Source organism: Bison bison, unplaced genomic scaffold (assembly GCF_000754665.1).
Source record: "Bison bison bison isolate TAMUID 2011002044 unplaced genomic scaffold, Bison_UMD1.0 scf7180017864456, whole genome shotgun sequence".
Classification (NCBI taxonomy): Eukaryota; Metazoa; Chordata; class Mammalia; order Artiodactyla; family Bovidae; genus Bison; species Bison bison.
Window position 1 is genome coordinate 8,690,905 of NW_011495018.1, and position 17,265 is coordinate 8,708,169.

The 17,265-nt window shown below is 42.5% G+C and overlaps 2 protein-coding genes across 3 annotated transcripts in view; one reads left to right on the plus strand and one right to left on the minus strand.

Annotated features, from left to right (window-relative positions):
- LOC105002539 (uncharacterized protein C10orf88-like) overlaps nt 1-17,265 on the plus strand; it is a 48,910-nt gene that overhangs the window by 6,785 nt on the left and 24,860 nt on the right. The window contains exon 2 of one of the 2 annotated variants that reach the window (XM_010859181.1): nt 12,540-12,630. In XM_010859181.1, coding sequence (XP_010857483.1) covers nt 12,563-12,630 — 68 coding nt within the window. In that variant the 5' untranslated portion in view covers nt 12,540-12,562. Of the gene's footprint in view, nt 1-11,891; nt 12,631-17,265 lie in introns of those variants that run through there. The other variant, XM_010859180.1, reaches the window with a different exon arrangement.
- Nucleotides 212-14,730, minus strand: PSTK (phosphoseryl-tRNA kinase). Its single transcript, XM_010859182.1, has 6 exons — nt 13,298-14,730; nt 10,421-10,712; nt 9,767-9,965; nt 7,055-7,130; nt 4,455-4,548; nt 212-593 (listed from the first exon to the last, which is right to left on the minus strand). Exons 1-6 carry the CDS (start codon nt 13,511-13,513, stop codon nt 394-396), a joined length of 1,077 nt encoding a protein of 358 aa, XP_010857484.1. The 5' UTR covers nt 13,514-14,730; the 3' UTR covers nt 212-393.

Sequence of the window (17,265 nt, forward strand, 5' to 3'; positions counted from 1 at the left end):
GGTGAGTGATCACACCATCGTGATTATCTGGGTCATGAAGATCTTTTTTGTACAGTACTTTTGTGTATTCTTGCCACCTTTTCTTAATATCTTCTGCTTCTGTTATGTCCATACCATTTCTGTCCTTTATTGTGCCCATCTTTGCATGAAATGTCCCCTTGGTATCTCTAATTTTCTTGAAGAGATCTCTAGTCCTTCCCATTCTGTTGTTTTGCCCTATTTTTTTGCATTGATTGCTGAGGAAGGCTTTCTTATCTCTCTTTGCTATTCTTTGGAACTCTGCATTAGGCAATTCACATTATTAGACTAGAACACATCCAGTAATACATAACTGTTTTAATTAGTTTGAAAAATCATAACCAAATTAGATATTTGATTGGAGATTCAGAAGTTTTAATGCTGCTTTGAAAAATACTTCCTTACAATGTTATCTTTCTCATAATGGAAAAAAGAAATAACATCTGCTAAGTCAATGGTTTGTTGAAAGCACAGGTATTTTTTGTTTCCTTGTCTTAGGTCTTCCAAAAACTCTGCTTTGAGCTTGTTAAGTTCTTCTGCCAAAAGCTTCAAGTTGTACGGAAACATCTGTTCATCTAAAATAAAGATACTCAAAATTATTTGGGTAGATTAAATTTAGCTGGACTGATGACACTAGGAAATTAATTTGATTACTTCAGACAAACCATTCAGATTCTTCTACAAATAATAATTGAGCTGGTATAATATACATGTAGACAAAGGTCACCTTAATGCAATACAAGCAAATCATTTAAACAACTTGCTACGAAACGTGTGAGCAGAAAAGGCTTTTTGTTGACAAAATAAGTCGACTTACAATCTTATTGGATTAACAGGTAGGAAGGCCAAAGAGCAGAGCTAGAAAATGACAGTTGGGTTTGAAGCTCATATGCCTAGAATAGTTGTCCAGTATAGTTTCCTACAGTGATGGAAATGTTCTGCGTCTGCCCTTCAGTACAGCAGCCACTAGCCATGTGGGTGGTGTGACTGAGAACTGATTTTTTTTGTTGAACAGCTTTATGGAGGTAAAATTAACATTACAGCTTACCATTTAAACTACAATTCAGTAGTTTTATTATATTCACAGATATAAGCAGCAATGATCACAGTCAATCTTAAAGAACATTTTTATCATCTGTGATAGCTAACATCACCCTCCTGCCCCATCGCCCCTCTCTCTGCCCTCAATCCCTAAGCAACCAGTATTCCACCTCGTGTTTCCAGATTTCCCCATTCTGGACATTTCACATGACTGGACGCACACTATGTGACTTTTGTGACTGGCTTCTAGCACTTTACATACTGTTTTCAAGGTTCATCCATGTTGTAGTATTTTCTTGCTTTTTATGGTTGAATAATCCATTTTACGGATAGATGGACATATCCATATGTTTGTCAGCTGATGGACGTTTGGGTTACTTCTACCTTTTGGCTGTTAGTAATAATGATGCTATAAGCGCTTGTGTTCTTGCCTGGAGAATCCCCGGGATGGGGAAGCCTGGTGGGCTGCCGTCTATGGGGTCGCACAGAGTCAGACACGACTGAAGCAACTTAGCAGCAGCAGCAGCAGCAGCAAGCACTTGTGTACAGATTTTTATATGAATATGTTTTCATTTCTAGGTCCAATGGTAACTACATTTAATCTTCTGAGGAGCTGCTAGGCTGTTTTCCAAAGCAGCTGCACCATTTTACACTGCCACCAGTGGTGTCCATGGATTCTGAGTTCGCCATATCCTCACTGAAACCTGGACTTTTAGATTCTAGCTGGCCTAGTGAGTGTGCAGTGGTATCTCACTGTGGTTTTGATCTGTATTTCCCTGGTAACTAATAATGCCAGGTGTGTTTCCATGCAGTTACTGGCCATTTGTATATTTTCCCTAAAGAAATTTCTACTCAGATTTTTTGCCCATTTAAAAAATAGGGTTATTTGTCTTTATTATTGAGTTGTGAGAGTCCTTTATATATTTTGGGTATAAGTCCTTTATGAGATGTGATTTGCAAATATTTTCTCCCATTTTGTGGATTGTCCTTTTACTTCTTGATGGAAAGAGAACCAAATTATTTAATTTTATTTAAGCAGAGTTCTAGAAGCTAGTGCCATCTTCACCTAGAGGGGGGGAAAAACCCATTTTAATGGATAGGAAGAGAATTGAGAGTAATTTGGGTATAACCCCAGTCCCCCTTGATTTTATGTTGTTGTTTAGTCACTAAGTCATGTCCAATTCTTTGCCACCCCATGAATCATAGCATGCTGGGCTTCCTTGTCCTTCACTATCTCCTGGAGCTTGCTCAAACTCATGTCCATTGAGTCAGTGATGCCATCCAACCATCTCATCTTCTGCTGCCCCCTTCTCCTGCCTTCAATCTTTCCAAGCATCAGGGTCTTTTCAAGGAGTTAGTTCTTTGCATCAGGTGGCCAAAGGATTGGAGTTTCAGCATCAGTCCTTCCAATGGATAGTCAGGACTGATTTCCTTTAGGATGGACTGCTTTGATCTCCTTGCAGTCCAAGGGACTCTCAAGAGTCTTCTCCAACACCACAGTTCAAAAGCATCAGTTCTTTGGCACTCAGCCTTCTTTATGGTCCAACTATCATATCTATCCTGGAAAATCCCATGGACAGAGGAGCCTGAAAGGCTGCAGTCCATGGGGTCGCTGAGGGTCAGACACAACTGAGTGACTTCACTTTCACTTTTCACTTTCATGCATTGGAGAAGGAAATGGCAACCCACTCCAGTGTTCTTGCCTGGAGAGTCCCAGGGACGGGGGAGCCTGGTGGGCTGCTGTCTATGGGGTAGCACAGAGTCGGACATGACTGAAGTGACTTAGCAGTAGCAGCAGTATCATATCCATACATTACTACTGGAAAAACTATAGTTTTGACTATATGGACCTTTGTCAGCAAAGTGATGTCTCTGCTTTTTAATACATTGTCTAAATTTGTCATAGCTTTCGTTCCAAGGAGTGTCTTTTAATTTCATGGCTGCAGTCACCATCTTCAGTGATTTTGGAGCCCAAGAAAATAAAATCCGTCACTGCTTCCACATTTTCCCCTTCTATCTGCCATGAAGTGATGTCATGGTCCTAATTCATTTTACAGACAAAGGCAAATGGCTGAAAACTTCTACTACAACTATTTTTGTTTTCTTACGTGAGACCATTTTTGTTCCGGCTCTTTTCCAAACTTTGTATTATAACCCATACCCGGGTTGCATGTTGCAACCAGTGTTTTTCTAAGATGCAATCAAATAGACTACAGTAGAGCTCATTAATCATGGGAGCATTTTGTGAAACTTGTTTCTATGCAGGAGTGTGTTCACGTAAGGGGCTACACACACTAGGTTACAGTATTAAAATCGAGTTATGGATCAGGGTTAAAAAAAGAAGTTTGAAAAACATAATATGGTTAGTATACTGTTTCTTTTTCCAATGTCCTAAGTTTTTCTAAAGGGATTAATAATAAATGTTGGGGATGTGCGGGAGCATAACAGAAAGCATAGACTAGAATCAGACTTATCTCTGAGCCCCAAGTTGCCCAAGTATATAGCCACTGTTCAGTGTAGCCTTGAGCAGATATACGTATCCTCTCAGACCTTCCGTTTCCCCATGTGTAAAACTACACTTCCTTGATAGGATTCTGAAGACTAGAAATAATATATAAGGCTCTTGGCATATAAAAGGAGTTCAAGAAATGTTAAGCTGCTGTTATTTTTTGTAAATCAAGGGTGATTTACAAAAAGTAAAAGTAAAGAGTTCGATATTCAAAACCTAAAGGAATAATTTTCCAGAACTGTAATTACCACACATTTCATCTAAGTTCAGGCTGACAGTGCACTGAGCTTGTTCAGATGCCATGCCGATTTTCCAGCTGGGCCTGACTACCTCTCCCCATCCCTTCACTCTAGACTCAATGGCTTCTTCTGTGTTCTAGAATATACCAGCTGTACCTGGTACAGATAAAGTAGCTTTTGGCACTACTTGGAAAGATCCTCTGGGCATCAGTATGGCTTGCTATTTCCTTTCATTCGCATCTTTGCTTAAATGTCATTTCCTCTGAGAAGTCTTCATGATTGCTCTTTTAAAAATAAATCCTCCCATCACTACACTGTCTTACCCTACTTTCTTTTTCTTCAGAGCGCTGGCATATATTCATATATTTCTTTTGTGTGTGTGTCTCCTCACTATGACATTCTGTTCCCTCCAAACGTTCCAATATCTAGAATAAAGCCTAGTACAGAGTAGCCACTCAATAAAAACCTACTGGATGGATGAAAGCCTGATTCCAGGGGTAGAAGTATAACACAATCGAGTTGCACATTTAAACTGAAAACATGATGTAAACGTCACAAATGAAAGTACGTAAAGTACTCGTGTCCAGGGAACAAGAGTGGCAGTAGAGCATAGTCTCAATGAATAGAATCTTAACTACTCAGCATACCTTTGGCTTCCTTCATTGTCTGAGAGACAATTCTTCGGAGGGTCTGATCAGCTTGATGAAGAATGTTAGTTGAACCGATAAGTCTGTCTGTTTCCTAGATAATAAGACATTGTTATTGGGACAGTTACCTAGTTGTACAAAAGAAATGAGCAAAGTGTAGGTGATACATAGGTGAAGACACTGAAAGAAAAGTAAAAGTGGCTTTTCTCTTCCAGGTATCCTTCTCTACTGAAAGTGTTATTCGCTCAGTCGTGTTCGACTCTTTGTCACCCCATGGACTGTGGCTCGCCTGGCTCCTCTGTCCATGGGATTTCCCAGCCAAGAATACTGGAGTGGGTAGCCATTCCCTTCTCCAGGGGGATCTTCCAACCCAGGGATCAAATCCAGGTCTCCTGCATTGCAGGCAGATTCTTTACATCTGAGCCACCAGGGAAGCCCCTTTCTTCTCTAGGAGAGGGTCTAAATGAAATACATCAAGTTGTGAATTGGGTTCCATGTAGGCAGTATGCTGGTTAATGTCTAAGAATAGGCTCTCGAAGACAGAAACAAACGCATCTATAGTGTTTGTCTATTTAGAATGGGAAAGATTCTCTATTCAAGAAAATTAGAGATACCAAGGGAACATACCATGCAAAGATGGGAACAATAAAGGACAGGAAAGGTATGGACCTAACAAAAGCAGAAGATATTAAGAGGTGGCAAGAACAGACAGAAGAACTATACAAAAAAGATCTTAATGACTCAGATCACCACGATGGTGTGATCACTCACCTAAAGCCAGACATCCTGGAGTGAGGAGTCAAGTGGACCTTAGGAAGCATCAACAAGCAAAGCTAGTGGGGGTGACGGAATTCCAGATGACCTATTTCAAATCTTAAAAGATGATGCTGGTGAAATGCTGCACTCAATATGCCAGCAAATTTGGGAAACTCAGCAGTGGTCACAGGACTGCTGTGACCTGAAAAAGGTCAGTTTTCATTCGAATCCCCAAAAAGGGCACTGCCAAAGAATGTTCAAACTACCACACAATTGCACTCATTTCACATGCTGGCAAAGTAAAGCTAAAAATTCTCCAAGCTAGGCTTCTACAGCATGTAAACTAAGAACTCCCAGATGTTCAAGATGGATTTAGAAAAGGCAGAGCAACCTGGGATTAAACTGCCAACATCCACTGGATCATAGAAAAAGTAAGAGAATTCCAGAAAAACATCTACTCCTGCTTTATTGACTATGATAAAGCCTTTGACTGTGTCGATAACAACAAACTGTGGAAAATTCTTCAAGAGATGGGAATACCAGACCACCTGACCTGCCTCCTGAGAAATCTGTATGCAGGTCAAGAAGCAATAGTTAGAACTGGACATGGAACAACAGACTGGTTCCAAATTGGGAAAGGAGTACATCAAGGCTCTATCTTGTCACCCTGCTTATTTAACTTATATGCAGAGTACATCAAGTGAAATGCTGGGCTAGATGAAGTACTAGCTGGAATCAAGATTGCAGGGAGAAATATCAATAACCTCAGATATGCAGATGACACCACCCTTATGGGAAAAAGTGAAGAGGAACTAAAGAGCCTCTTGATGAAGGTGAGAGAAGAGAGTGAAAAAGCTGGCTTAGAACTCAATTCAGAACACTAAGATCATGCCATCTAGTCCCAATTACTTCATGGCAAATAGATGGGGAAACAATGGAAACAGTGACAGACTTTATTTTCTTGGGCTCCAAAATCACTGGCAGATGGTGACTGCAGCCATGAAATTAAAAGATGCTTGCTCCTTGGGAGAAAAGCTATGACAAACCTAGATGGCATATTAAAAAACATAGACATTACTTTTCCATCAAAGGTTCATCTAGTCAAAGCTATGGTTTTTCCAGTAGTCGTGTATAGATAAGAGAGTTGGACCATAAAGAAGGCTAAGGACTGAAGGATTGATGGTTTTGAGCTACGGTGCTGGAGAAGACGCTTGAGAGTCCTTTGGACTGCAAGGAGATCAAACTAGTCAATCCTAAAGGAAATCAGCCCTGAATATTCATTGGAAGGACTGAAGCTGAAGCTCCAATACTTTGGGTCACCTGATTCGAGGAGGTGACTCATTGGAAAAGACCCTGATGCTGGGAAAGACTGAAGGCAGGAGGAGAAGGGGACGACAGACGATGAGATGACTGAATGGCATCACTGACTCAAAAGGACGAGTTTGGGCAAGCTCTGGGAGATGATGAAGGACAGGGCAGCCTGGCGTGCTGCAGTCCCTGGGGTCGCAAAGAGTCAGACACGACTGAGTGAGTGAACGACAATAACAATGGTATAAATATTCCCATCCATGCCCACTTCATGCTACCAATGTAACATCAGCAGGCTCCACCATTTCTGAAAATTTAACAGCTGCCTTTGAGCAAGCAGCGCAGGCCGCCTCCAGAGCACCACTGCACCCAGGTATCGGGCTGGATGCTGGTGAGACGCTGGGGCAGGGACAGAGATCATCTTCCACACGTTACACATACTTCACACTCAGCTCCAAAGGCTCTTCCTACAGAAGATCCTTCTTCTGAGAGAAAGTTCCTTCTCATTTATGCTAAATCTCAACTGGAAGACTTACTTTTTGTTCCAAGTTCTCCTCCACGTGTTTTATTGGGTTTTCCAAAGCAGTAATCAATAAATCAGTCAGCTTCAGCCTGTAAGAGGAGGTAGGATTAAATAAATTCTTATATCAAACACCTGTTTTTTAAAAGAACTTGTGTTTTTGAGCACTAAGCTGAATTCTAGAGGAATAAAAGTGGTATATCTAAAATCCTAAACAGAAGGGGAAAAGCAAAGTGATTTGGAAGCTACCTTCTACTTGCAAAATTCAAATGTAGAATTTCAAGAAGCGCCCCAAAATCCCTCCTGTAAAAAATACTAATTTCCCAAGACCCCTATTAATAAGCTTTGAAAAGACATTCTCTCTTTTCTCTCATTAAGTGCTGAACTTTAGGCACCTACAACTTTATATTCCCCAGAGAAGCATGCTTAGTCTTTATTTCCTGGCTTCTACTCATTTGTGTGTGTGTGTGTCTGTGTATGTGAGCTCAGTTGTCATGTTCAACTCTTTGTGACTCTACGGACTCTAACCCACCAGGGTCCTCTGTCCATGGGATTCTCCAGGCAAGAATACTGGAGTCAGTTGCTAATTCCTACTCCAGGGGATCTTCCTGACCCAGAGATGAAACCTGCAGCCCCTGCACTGTAGGCGGATTCTTTAGTGCTGAACCACCAGTTAGCTGTAGTATTTCACAGAAGCCTGGGAAAGGCATATTTGTCATATCATCTTTCAACTTCCGATAGAAGGCCACCAGATTTTAGACAACCCCTTCACAGCTATGCTGGGACTATTTTAGACCATGGGTTTTTTTGTTTTTTTGTTTTTTCCTCCCTGGTTTAGGTTTTTTCTTTTTTAAATTATATATTTATTTATTTGGATGCACAGGGTCTTAGCTGTGGAATGTGGAATATTTTTAGCTGTGGCATGTGGGATCTAGTTTCTGGACCAGGAGTTGAATCTGGGTTCCCTGCTTTGGGAGCACAGAGTCTTAGCCACTGGACCATCAGGGAAGTCCCTGGACCACGTTCTTAAGACTCAAGACAAACCTGCAGATTCTGCTCCGGGTTGGCCCTGGCACTGGCAAAGCTCATACTCCTTCCTACATCTAGTAAGAACTCGCCCCCAAAGCAGTGATGACAACCTTAGGCTGCTCTCATGGGATATCTCAATATCTCAACCAGCCATTCGTTTCTGAAGGAAGACATTTTCAGTATTCCAGAAACACAAGCCATCGATCACTTATGTGTTCGCCTGCTCAAAGTTTCAAGATATTATGGGAAGTTAAAATTAGAAATCTCAGCCGTAGCTTATTTCATTAACCCTATGAACAATACTTAAATCCAATTTTGAATGTTTTTAGAATGTTAGAGTATTACAAAATGCATGGAAACTGTATCTTGGGAAGTAAACATTTTGAAGAATGAGTTTAAGAAAAAGATTTATATGATTGGAAGAGAATACAGAGTACAGAGTTTAAAACATTAGCCTTTTAAAAACTGTTGATCGCATATGGACACCAGTGAGGCGGGAACTAAGGGACCGTGGGGGACATACCTCTAGAATTGTGCTGTTCCTGCAGCACCCACAGGCCACATGTAACCAGTTAAGTTTAAAGTGATCAAAATCACATTTAAAATTCAGGTCATGGGATTTCCCTGGTGGTCCAGTGTTTATGAATCTACCTGCCAATACAGGACATATGGGTTGGATCCCTGATCTGGGAAGATCCCACATGCCTCAGAGCAGCTGAGCCCGTGGCCACAGCTACTTAGGCTGTGCTCTAGAGCCTGTGGTCCACAGCAAGAGAACCCACCGAAAGGAGAATCCCATGCACAGTGACTAGAGAGCAGCCCTACTCTCTGCAACTAGACAGAGAGCCCACATGCAGCAAAGATGACCCAGGGCAGCCAAATAAATAAAATTCAGGTCATAAGTTGCACTGGTTTTATGTCTAGTGCTTGATGGTCAGTTGCATGTGGCTGGCAGCTGCTGAAGTATCTTGGCAGCAGCAGCAGCTACCATACTGGGAGGACAAATACAGAACAGTTCCATCATCGGTGAAATTTCTATCAGAAATGTTGTAAACTAGAACTCTAGAACTCTCAAGACCTATTTCAGTAATCAAATGCATTAGACAGCATAGCCACAAGCCTCACACCTACACAAGCAGTGTAACGGAGTGAGATTTAAGGCACAACCAGGATTCAGTTCCATTCCTTTTCTCTGTATAAGAAAACTACTGGGGGGGACTTCCCTGGTGGTCCAGTGGTTAAGACTTTGCGCTCCCAGTGAAGAGGATGTGGATTTGATCCCTGCTCATGGAACTAAGATCCCACAAGCCTCGTGGTACAGCCAAAAAAATAAAAAGTTTTTAAAAAAAACTGACAAAGGAAAGAACACTTGGGCAATCTAGACTACACTACTTCAGCAAGAGTATCAGAGAGGTAGCCTACTCTGAACTCTCTGCCCTGATCCCTGGGAAACCGTATAACTTTAACAAGAGGACATATTTGCAAACAAACCTGGATTCACCTCTCAGGTGTAGCTGACAATCGCAGTGACTCTGGGCAAGCTAAACTTCCTCACTGGGTTTTCTCTTCTACACAAAGGGGAAGAAATAATCTCTCTCCAAGGCTTGTGTGAAGAGCAATCAAATGGATACAGAAGTATGCAGCCCAGGGCCTGGCTCAGCGAGGCACCTGGTGAAAAGACACCTTTGAGTGGGGCTACCTGGCCTCTGAAGCACATGCTGGACTCTGAATTGCGAGGCTGTGGTGTTCCCAAGCATTTTTCTCAGGGTTGGGCTTTTCTATTTTGTTTCCCATCTGGTGGATGGTCTCGGCAGGCAGTGGTCGTGGTCTCTGGGCATTCCTCTGTAGACAGGTCTCAAGAGCACAATCTAAAAACAGCTGGCAAAAGCCTAATGAATCTGAAAACAATTCAAAAACCACAAAATTACTCGGGAAGTATTTTTCCAAAATGTGAACTAAACGTATTTACATAAGTTATCCCATCTGCAGAAGCAAAGACCATTCGCAGTACTGCACGTGTAGCTTTGAAAATGAAGTAAATCCATATGAACCTCCTAATCCACTTAAGTTCTCACCAAAAACAGTGATCGTTGGTGTTTCGTTTTGTTTTTTTGATGCAGAGCATTTTTAAAGTCTTTACTGAATTTGCGACAGTGTGGCTTCTGTTTTATGTTTCGGTTTATTGGCCACAAGGCAAGTGGGATATCAGCTCCCTGACCAGGGATCAAACTCTCACCCTTTGCATTGGAAGGTGAAGTCTTAATCACTGGATCACTAGGGAAGTCCCAGCACTAGTAAATTTGATACATGAATAAATATCTTTGTGTGTGAGAAAAAAAAATGTGTTAATTACATTTCCGAGCCAGCTGATAGACTTCATATCTCATACTTTGATAATAAAAGTTGTCATCTAAAATCAAAAGCAGAGGTCTAGACACAGCAGTCTTCGTTAAGGGGTAGAGAGCCTGGGCCTCAACAGCTGCAGAAGATATCAGATCTTGATCCTTCAAGCAGGTTATAAAATCCTTCCACATGGCTTCAGTCTTGCTGGGTGGGGCAGACATCTGACACCCGTTAATGACAGCCAGCAAGAAGTGTTCAAGGAACTTCAACAGTTCCTGGCGAAACAATTTCCACTGGGATGGCTGCAAAATACCAGAGAACTGAAAATTATATTAGGCTTTGGCCAGTACTGTGGTCATGTCTCAACACCCCCCCTGCTCCATACGATAATTTCTGAACCATTTGGAGGTCTCTAGTCACAACACTAGTCACAGTACTCTTGCCTGGAAAATCCCATGGATGGAGGAGCCTGGAAGGCTGCAGTCTATGGGGTCGCTAAGTCGGGCACGACTGAGCGACTTCACTTTCACTTTTCACTTTCCTGCATTGGAGAAGGAAATGGCAACCCACTCCAGTGTTCTTGCCTGGAGAATCCCAGAGACAGAGGAGCCTGGTGGGCTGCTGTCTATGGGGTTGCACAGAGTTGGACACGACTGAAGTGACTTAGCAGCAGCAGTCACAGCTTGCTTTCCCATACTCATGTCTTCACATATGCTATTCCGTCTGCTGAAAAACTAGTCAGCGATATTAGCTCTCTGTGAACACCTTTCAGACTCAACCATGTAGAAGGCATGCAGACCCTCCCTTGCCTACCACGACACCTGTATACACTGAGTCTCCACTCTAAGAGGGTTTACACTGTTTAAGAAGCTCCATGTCCCTGCTAGATCAATAGCCTGCTGTATACCCAGCCTTCAGCAGAGGGTTTCACACCTAATAGATGCTCCAGAAGTGTTTATGAAATGACTGAATAAGTGAGTAAATGAAAGAATGAAAAGCTGTTACCATCTAGGAGAAAGAAGGAACCAAAATAAATATCCTGCCAAAATAAAAACAGTCTGGCTAAGATATAGCAATGCCCATGTGCCCTTGAAATAAGAAAAGTTGCAGACAGAAAGAGGATCAGCTGAAAAGTCTCTGGGTCCAGATGAAAGGACCTCAGGCTAACAATAGAAATGGAATGGGATAGGGAAAGATAGAGTAAGCAGATTGAAGGGAAGAGAATAAATAGCTTGGAAACACAAGTAACCTTGCTGCTGCTCAAGGGCCCTGGAGAGCACTGACTCAGTTATGAGGTCAAGGCTGGAGGGAAAACACAAGGACGGGAGATGAGGATCCCTCTCCTGTCTGTCCACACCCCATAACATCACTGAGATTACAGCACACAAAACTAATATTGGTTTGGCCAAAAAGTTCGTTTGGATTTTTCTGTGCCCTCCTACAGAAAAACCCAAATGAATTTTTTGGCTAACCCAATATAACGGTGAAATCCACTGAAAAGAAAACAGCAACACATCACTTCCTAAAATGTGAGATATCCTAATCATGGTAACAAGATGAGCCCCAGGGCCTTTGTAGGGGGAAAGTGGAAAAAATACAGTAAGAAAACAGAGGGAAAACCACAGCAAATACAATCTCTATCGACAAGTTCCAGCTTCCTCCAGAGTGGTGAAATACTATTACCAAAGTAAATCCACTGGTACTACGGGACTGATACCATATTTACCTCACAATTAACCAAGAATGGGGAAATATATAACTTTGCTGGTGAAGTCCAAAATTTTTCACATGCCAAATGTATTTTTGCAAATATACTCAGACTGAAATCACACCATATTTGCATTTTACTTATGTGAACTCATCTACATTCAGCACTAAACGACAAAACTACTTAAAGTTTTCAGAATATGTCACTGAGTATTTTCTCTAGAGTTAGCATGAGATGAGTGCCATCAATCTACTGTTCCCTCAAAAGTCTCTGTTTTCACATGCTTCTCAAAGGGATGCATCTCATCACACTGAGGGTGATCTGAGGGCTTAAAGCTGAGTATGGCTTGGTACCCAAACACAAGCCTATTACTTCATCTGGTGGTCAACTAAGAAACTGACATCTTTTCCCATTCTTGCAGTGGCAGGTTTACTCCGATTACGAATGAAGATCCAGCTTCAGAGGCAGAATTCTTCATTTGTACAGACTGGACTTTCACAGGAGGCACCCTAGTAAGTACCTTGTTACTTGTAATTTTGTATTCTTCTTTAAAAGGGTTTCCCTCAAACTGCATAACTTAAAGCCCCATAAAACCTGGATTTTCCTGGCTGATTGTTAAATTGGCTGTGTTGGAATTTTTGACAGCGTCTGTCCCTCTTTTCAGAACAACCTTCCCAAAGGATTTTCAGGAGGGTATCTGACAATGGGAGATTTCCACGTTGCACGCTAACTTCAGAATCTAACCCTATACTGGTGGCTGTTTGTACCTGTCATATTCACAGTCAACTTATTCTGTGCAAACCAGCTCACTTTCCTCGAACCCCCATCTGTCCTCCATCAGGGATCCTTCTCCCACACCACGCATTATCCAGTACACCTATGGTGCCATCCAACCATTTCATCCTCTGTCGTCCCCTTCTCCTGCCCTCAATCTTTTCCAGCATCAGGGTCTCCTCCAATAATACATTTTCCTTGGCTACTGAAGACGGGAGAAGGGGACGACAGAGGATGAGATGGTTGGATGGCATCACCAACTCAATGGACGTGAGCCTGAGTAAACTCCGGGAGTTGGTGATGGACAGGGAGGCCTGGCGTCCAAGGATTCACAAAGAGTCGGACCCGAGTGAGCAACTGAGCTTAACTGAACTCCGGCCTACGCCCCGCCCCCTCCGTACTGACCAATGGGCTTGCGCTTGCCTTCTCAAGGACCGCTTCCGGCATGACGTCATCGTAGGCGACGACTCCCACCGCCCAACCCAGTTCCTGCTGTAGCCAGTGTCTGAGGGCGCGCGCGAAAGTTGACTTTCCTGCCGCGGGCAGGCCGCAGAGAACGCAGAGGACTAGCTTCTGTGGCCATTCGCTGTGCGCTCCTCTGACGTCCTCCCCCATCTTCATGCTGTAGCGGGAGACCTGAGGCCACCGGAAGTGTTGACGGCGCAATGTCCGTCAAACCGCGCATGCGCAGTTCCCCACCACCGGGTTGCGCCTCCTGGGGGCGCGAGAGAGAACTAGGCGAGTCTTCGGATCAAAAAGGCCTTTGTCGTCTCGGTCATCTCCGAGATTGTCCCCTTGGACCCTTGAAGCAGTGGTGCTGAACTGACTGTGAGTCGAGTCCCCTAGGCTGGCAAGTTCACGGGGATGCGTTTCCTAAAAGATCAGAAAAGTTGGACTTAAGAATTCCGTGGGATCCAGTCAACGCTGTCACTGCGGAGGGCAAGAATAAATCCCTGGTTGGGGAGCTATTAATGAAATCCCTTAAGCTGCGCGGCGAGGCAATTAAAAGAAAAAGAACCATCGAGCTGCAGCTGAGTCCGACAGCTGTGCTCCGCTGTTCCTTCCAGGTGACAGGAGGAGAGGCGAAAAATATTAGTTATTGCGCGGTAACGCCACCAGCCGGCAGCAAGTGTCGGGAAATGAAGGCAGGAAAGGTACATTCCTCCTTACACTTCCAAGTCCAGTGCATTCACGCAGAGAAAGCTTTTAGTGTTAAAAAAAGAAATGCTAAGATGTGAGGAAGTATAAAACAGATTCCCTCTATGGGGAATGTGATGTAGAAAAATTGCATTCAGAGTCTAGCTTTCAGCTTGTCTTATGAGGTTACTTCTTCGTCATAAGGAGATATGTTCAAAATGTGGTGAACAAGTGAATGAGAATGAGTATATACTGGGGCAAAATATAATTAATAACCTGGTGTTGTATCTGATATATTTGTGATTACAGAGCGGGTGCATATACATCAACCTCATTTTCTTTCTCTTGGGTTGAAGGTGACCATTGAACTAAACATTCATTTCATGACAGTTCATTGTCATAGGCCCAGTGCAAGATCCCTCTCCTTTATTATTGTTTTTTATCCCTCATCCACGCTCACACTCATTTCCTCTCTTTTTCCTTGGCAACTTTTTTTTTTTTTCTTGTTTAAACACGGTTAGTTTTGCTTGCTTACTTTTTAAGAGCAGTTTTAGGTTCACAGCAAAATTGAAAAGAAAGTGGAGAATTTACATACACCTCTGCCCACCCCTACCCAAGTCTCTTCGAATATCAACATCCACGATGGTACATTTGTTATTAATTGATGAACCTACACATCATTATCAGGCTTCCCTGGTAGCTCAGCTGGTAAAGAATCAGCCTGCAATGCAGGAGACTCCAGTTGGATTCCTGGGTTGAGAAGATCCCCTGGAAAAGGGATAGGCTACCCACTCCAGTATTCTTAGGCTTCCCTGGTGGCTCAGACAGTAAAGAATCCACCTGCAATGCAAGAGGCCTGGGTTTTATCCCTGGGTTGGGAAGATACCCTGGAGGAGGGCATGGCAACCCATTTGAGTATTCTTGCCTGGAGAATCTCCATGGTCAGCAGAGCCAGACCGGCTGCAGTCCATGGAGTTGCAAAGAGTTGGACATGACTGAGCAACTAAGCACAGCACAGCACACATTATCACCCATAGCTAACACTGGGTTTATTCTTGATGTTATACATTCCATGAGTTTTGGCAAATGTATAATGACATGTACCACCATTATAGTGTTATACAGAATAGTTTCACTGCCCTAAAAATCCTCTGTACTCTACCTATTCACCTCTCCCTGAAAGGAATCAGAACCCCGCGGTCTTTGCCAACCATATCCTCAGCGAGCCTTTTGTCTGTGGAAAAACTTTAGTCAAAGGGTAAGTTTCTTTCTTTAATTTCTTTCTAATTCCTAGAGCTAAGCCTACTGGAACCCCTTTCTATTCACAAACAGATTTTCACTTAAAAAGACCTTGAACTACTTTACCTTAACTCAAACACGACCTGGACAGCACGCATTGTTCATAACCTCTCCAAAATCTCACCTGTAGTTGCTGAGATTAACTAACGTTTATTCTGTACTCTAGTAGACCTGACTGTGGTTCAGATCATGCACTCCTTATTGCCAAATTCAGACGTAAATTGAAGAAAGTAGGGAAAACCACTAGACCAGGTATGACCTAAATCAAATCCCTTATGATTATACAGTGGAAGTGACAAATAGATTCAAGGGAATAGATCTGATAGAGTGCCTGAAGAATTCTGGACATAGGTTTGTGACACTGTACAGAAAGCAGTGATCAGGACCATCCCCAAGAAAACCAAAGACAAAAAGGCAAAATGGTTGTCTGAGGAGGCTTTACAAATAGCTGTGAAAAGAAGAGACGCTAAAGGCAAAGGAGAAAAGGAATGATCTACTCATTTGAATGCAGAGTTCCAAAGAATAGCAAGGAGAGATAAGAAAGCCTTCCTCAGTGACCAATGCAAAGAAATAGAGGAAAAAATAGAATGACAAAGACTAGAGATCTTTTTAAGAAAGTTAGATATACCAAGGGAACATTTCATGCAAAGACGGGCACAATAAAGGACAGAAATGGTATGGACCTAACAGAAGCAGAAGATATTAAGAAGAGGTAGCAAGAATACACATAAGACCTCTACAAAAAAGATCTTCACAACCCAAATAATCACGATGGTGTGATCACTCACCTAGAGCCAGACATCCTGAAATGTGAAGTCAAGTGGGCCTTAGGAAGCATCACTATTAACAAAGCTAGTGGAGGTGATGGAATTCCAGCTGAGCTACTTCAAATCTGAAATATGATGCTGTCAAAGTGCTGCACTCAATATGCCAGCAAATTTGGAAAACTCAGCAATGGCCACAGGACTGGAAAAGGTCAGTTTTCATTCCAATCCCAAAGAAAGGCAGTGCCAGCGAATGCTCAAACTACCGCATAATCGCAGTCATCTCAAACACTAGCAAAGTAATGCTCAAAATTCTCCAAGCCAGGCTTCAACAGTACAGGAACTTAAACAGTACATGAGAACTTTGAGGCATTCAAGCTGGATTTAGAAAAGGTAGAGGAACCAGAGATCAAATTGCCAACATCTGCTGGATTATGGAAAAATCAAGAGAGTTCCAGAAAAAAATCTACTTTTGCTTTACTGACCATGCCAAAGCCTTTGACTGTGTGGATCACAACAAACTGTGGAAAGTTCTTAAGGAGATGAGAATACCAGACACCTGATCTGCCCCCTGAGAAGTCTGTATGCAGGTCAAGAAACAACAGTTAGAACTGAACATGGAACAACAGACTGGTTCCAAATCGGGAAAGGAGTCAAGGCTGTGTATTGTCACCCAGCTTATTTAACTTATATGCAGAGTACATCATGAGAAATGCTGGACTGGATGAAGCCCAAGCTGGAATCAAGATTGCCAGGAGAAATATCAATAACCTCAGATATGCAGATGACACCACACTTATGGCAGAAAAAGAAGAGGAACTAAAGAGCCTCTTGATGAAAGTGAAAGAGGAGAGTGAAATAGTTGGCTTAAAACTCAACAGTCAGAAAACTAAGATCATGGCATCCTGTCCCATCACTTCACAGCAAATAGATGGGTAATCAGTGGAAACAGTGGCTGACTTTATTCTTTTGGGCTCCAAAATGACTGCAGGTGGTTACTGTAGCCATGAAATTAAAAGACGCTTGCTCCTTGGAAGAAAAGTTATGACCAACCTAGACAGCATATTATAAAGCAGAGACATTACTTTGCCAATAAAGGTCTATCTAGTCAAGGCTATGGTTTTTCCAGTAGTCATGTATGGATGTCAGAGTTGGACTATAAAGAAAGCTGAG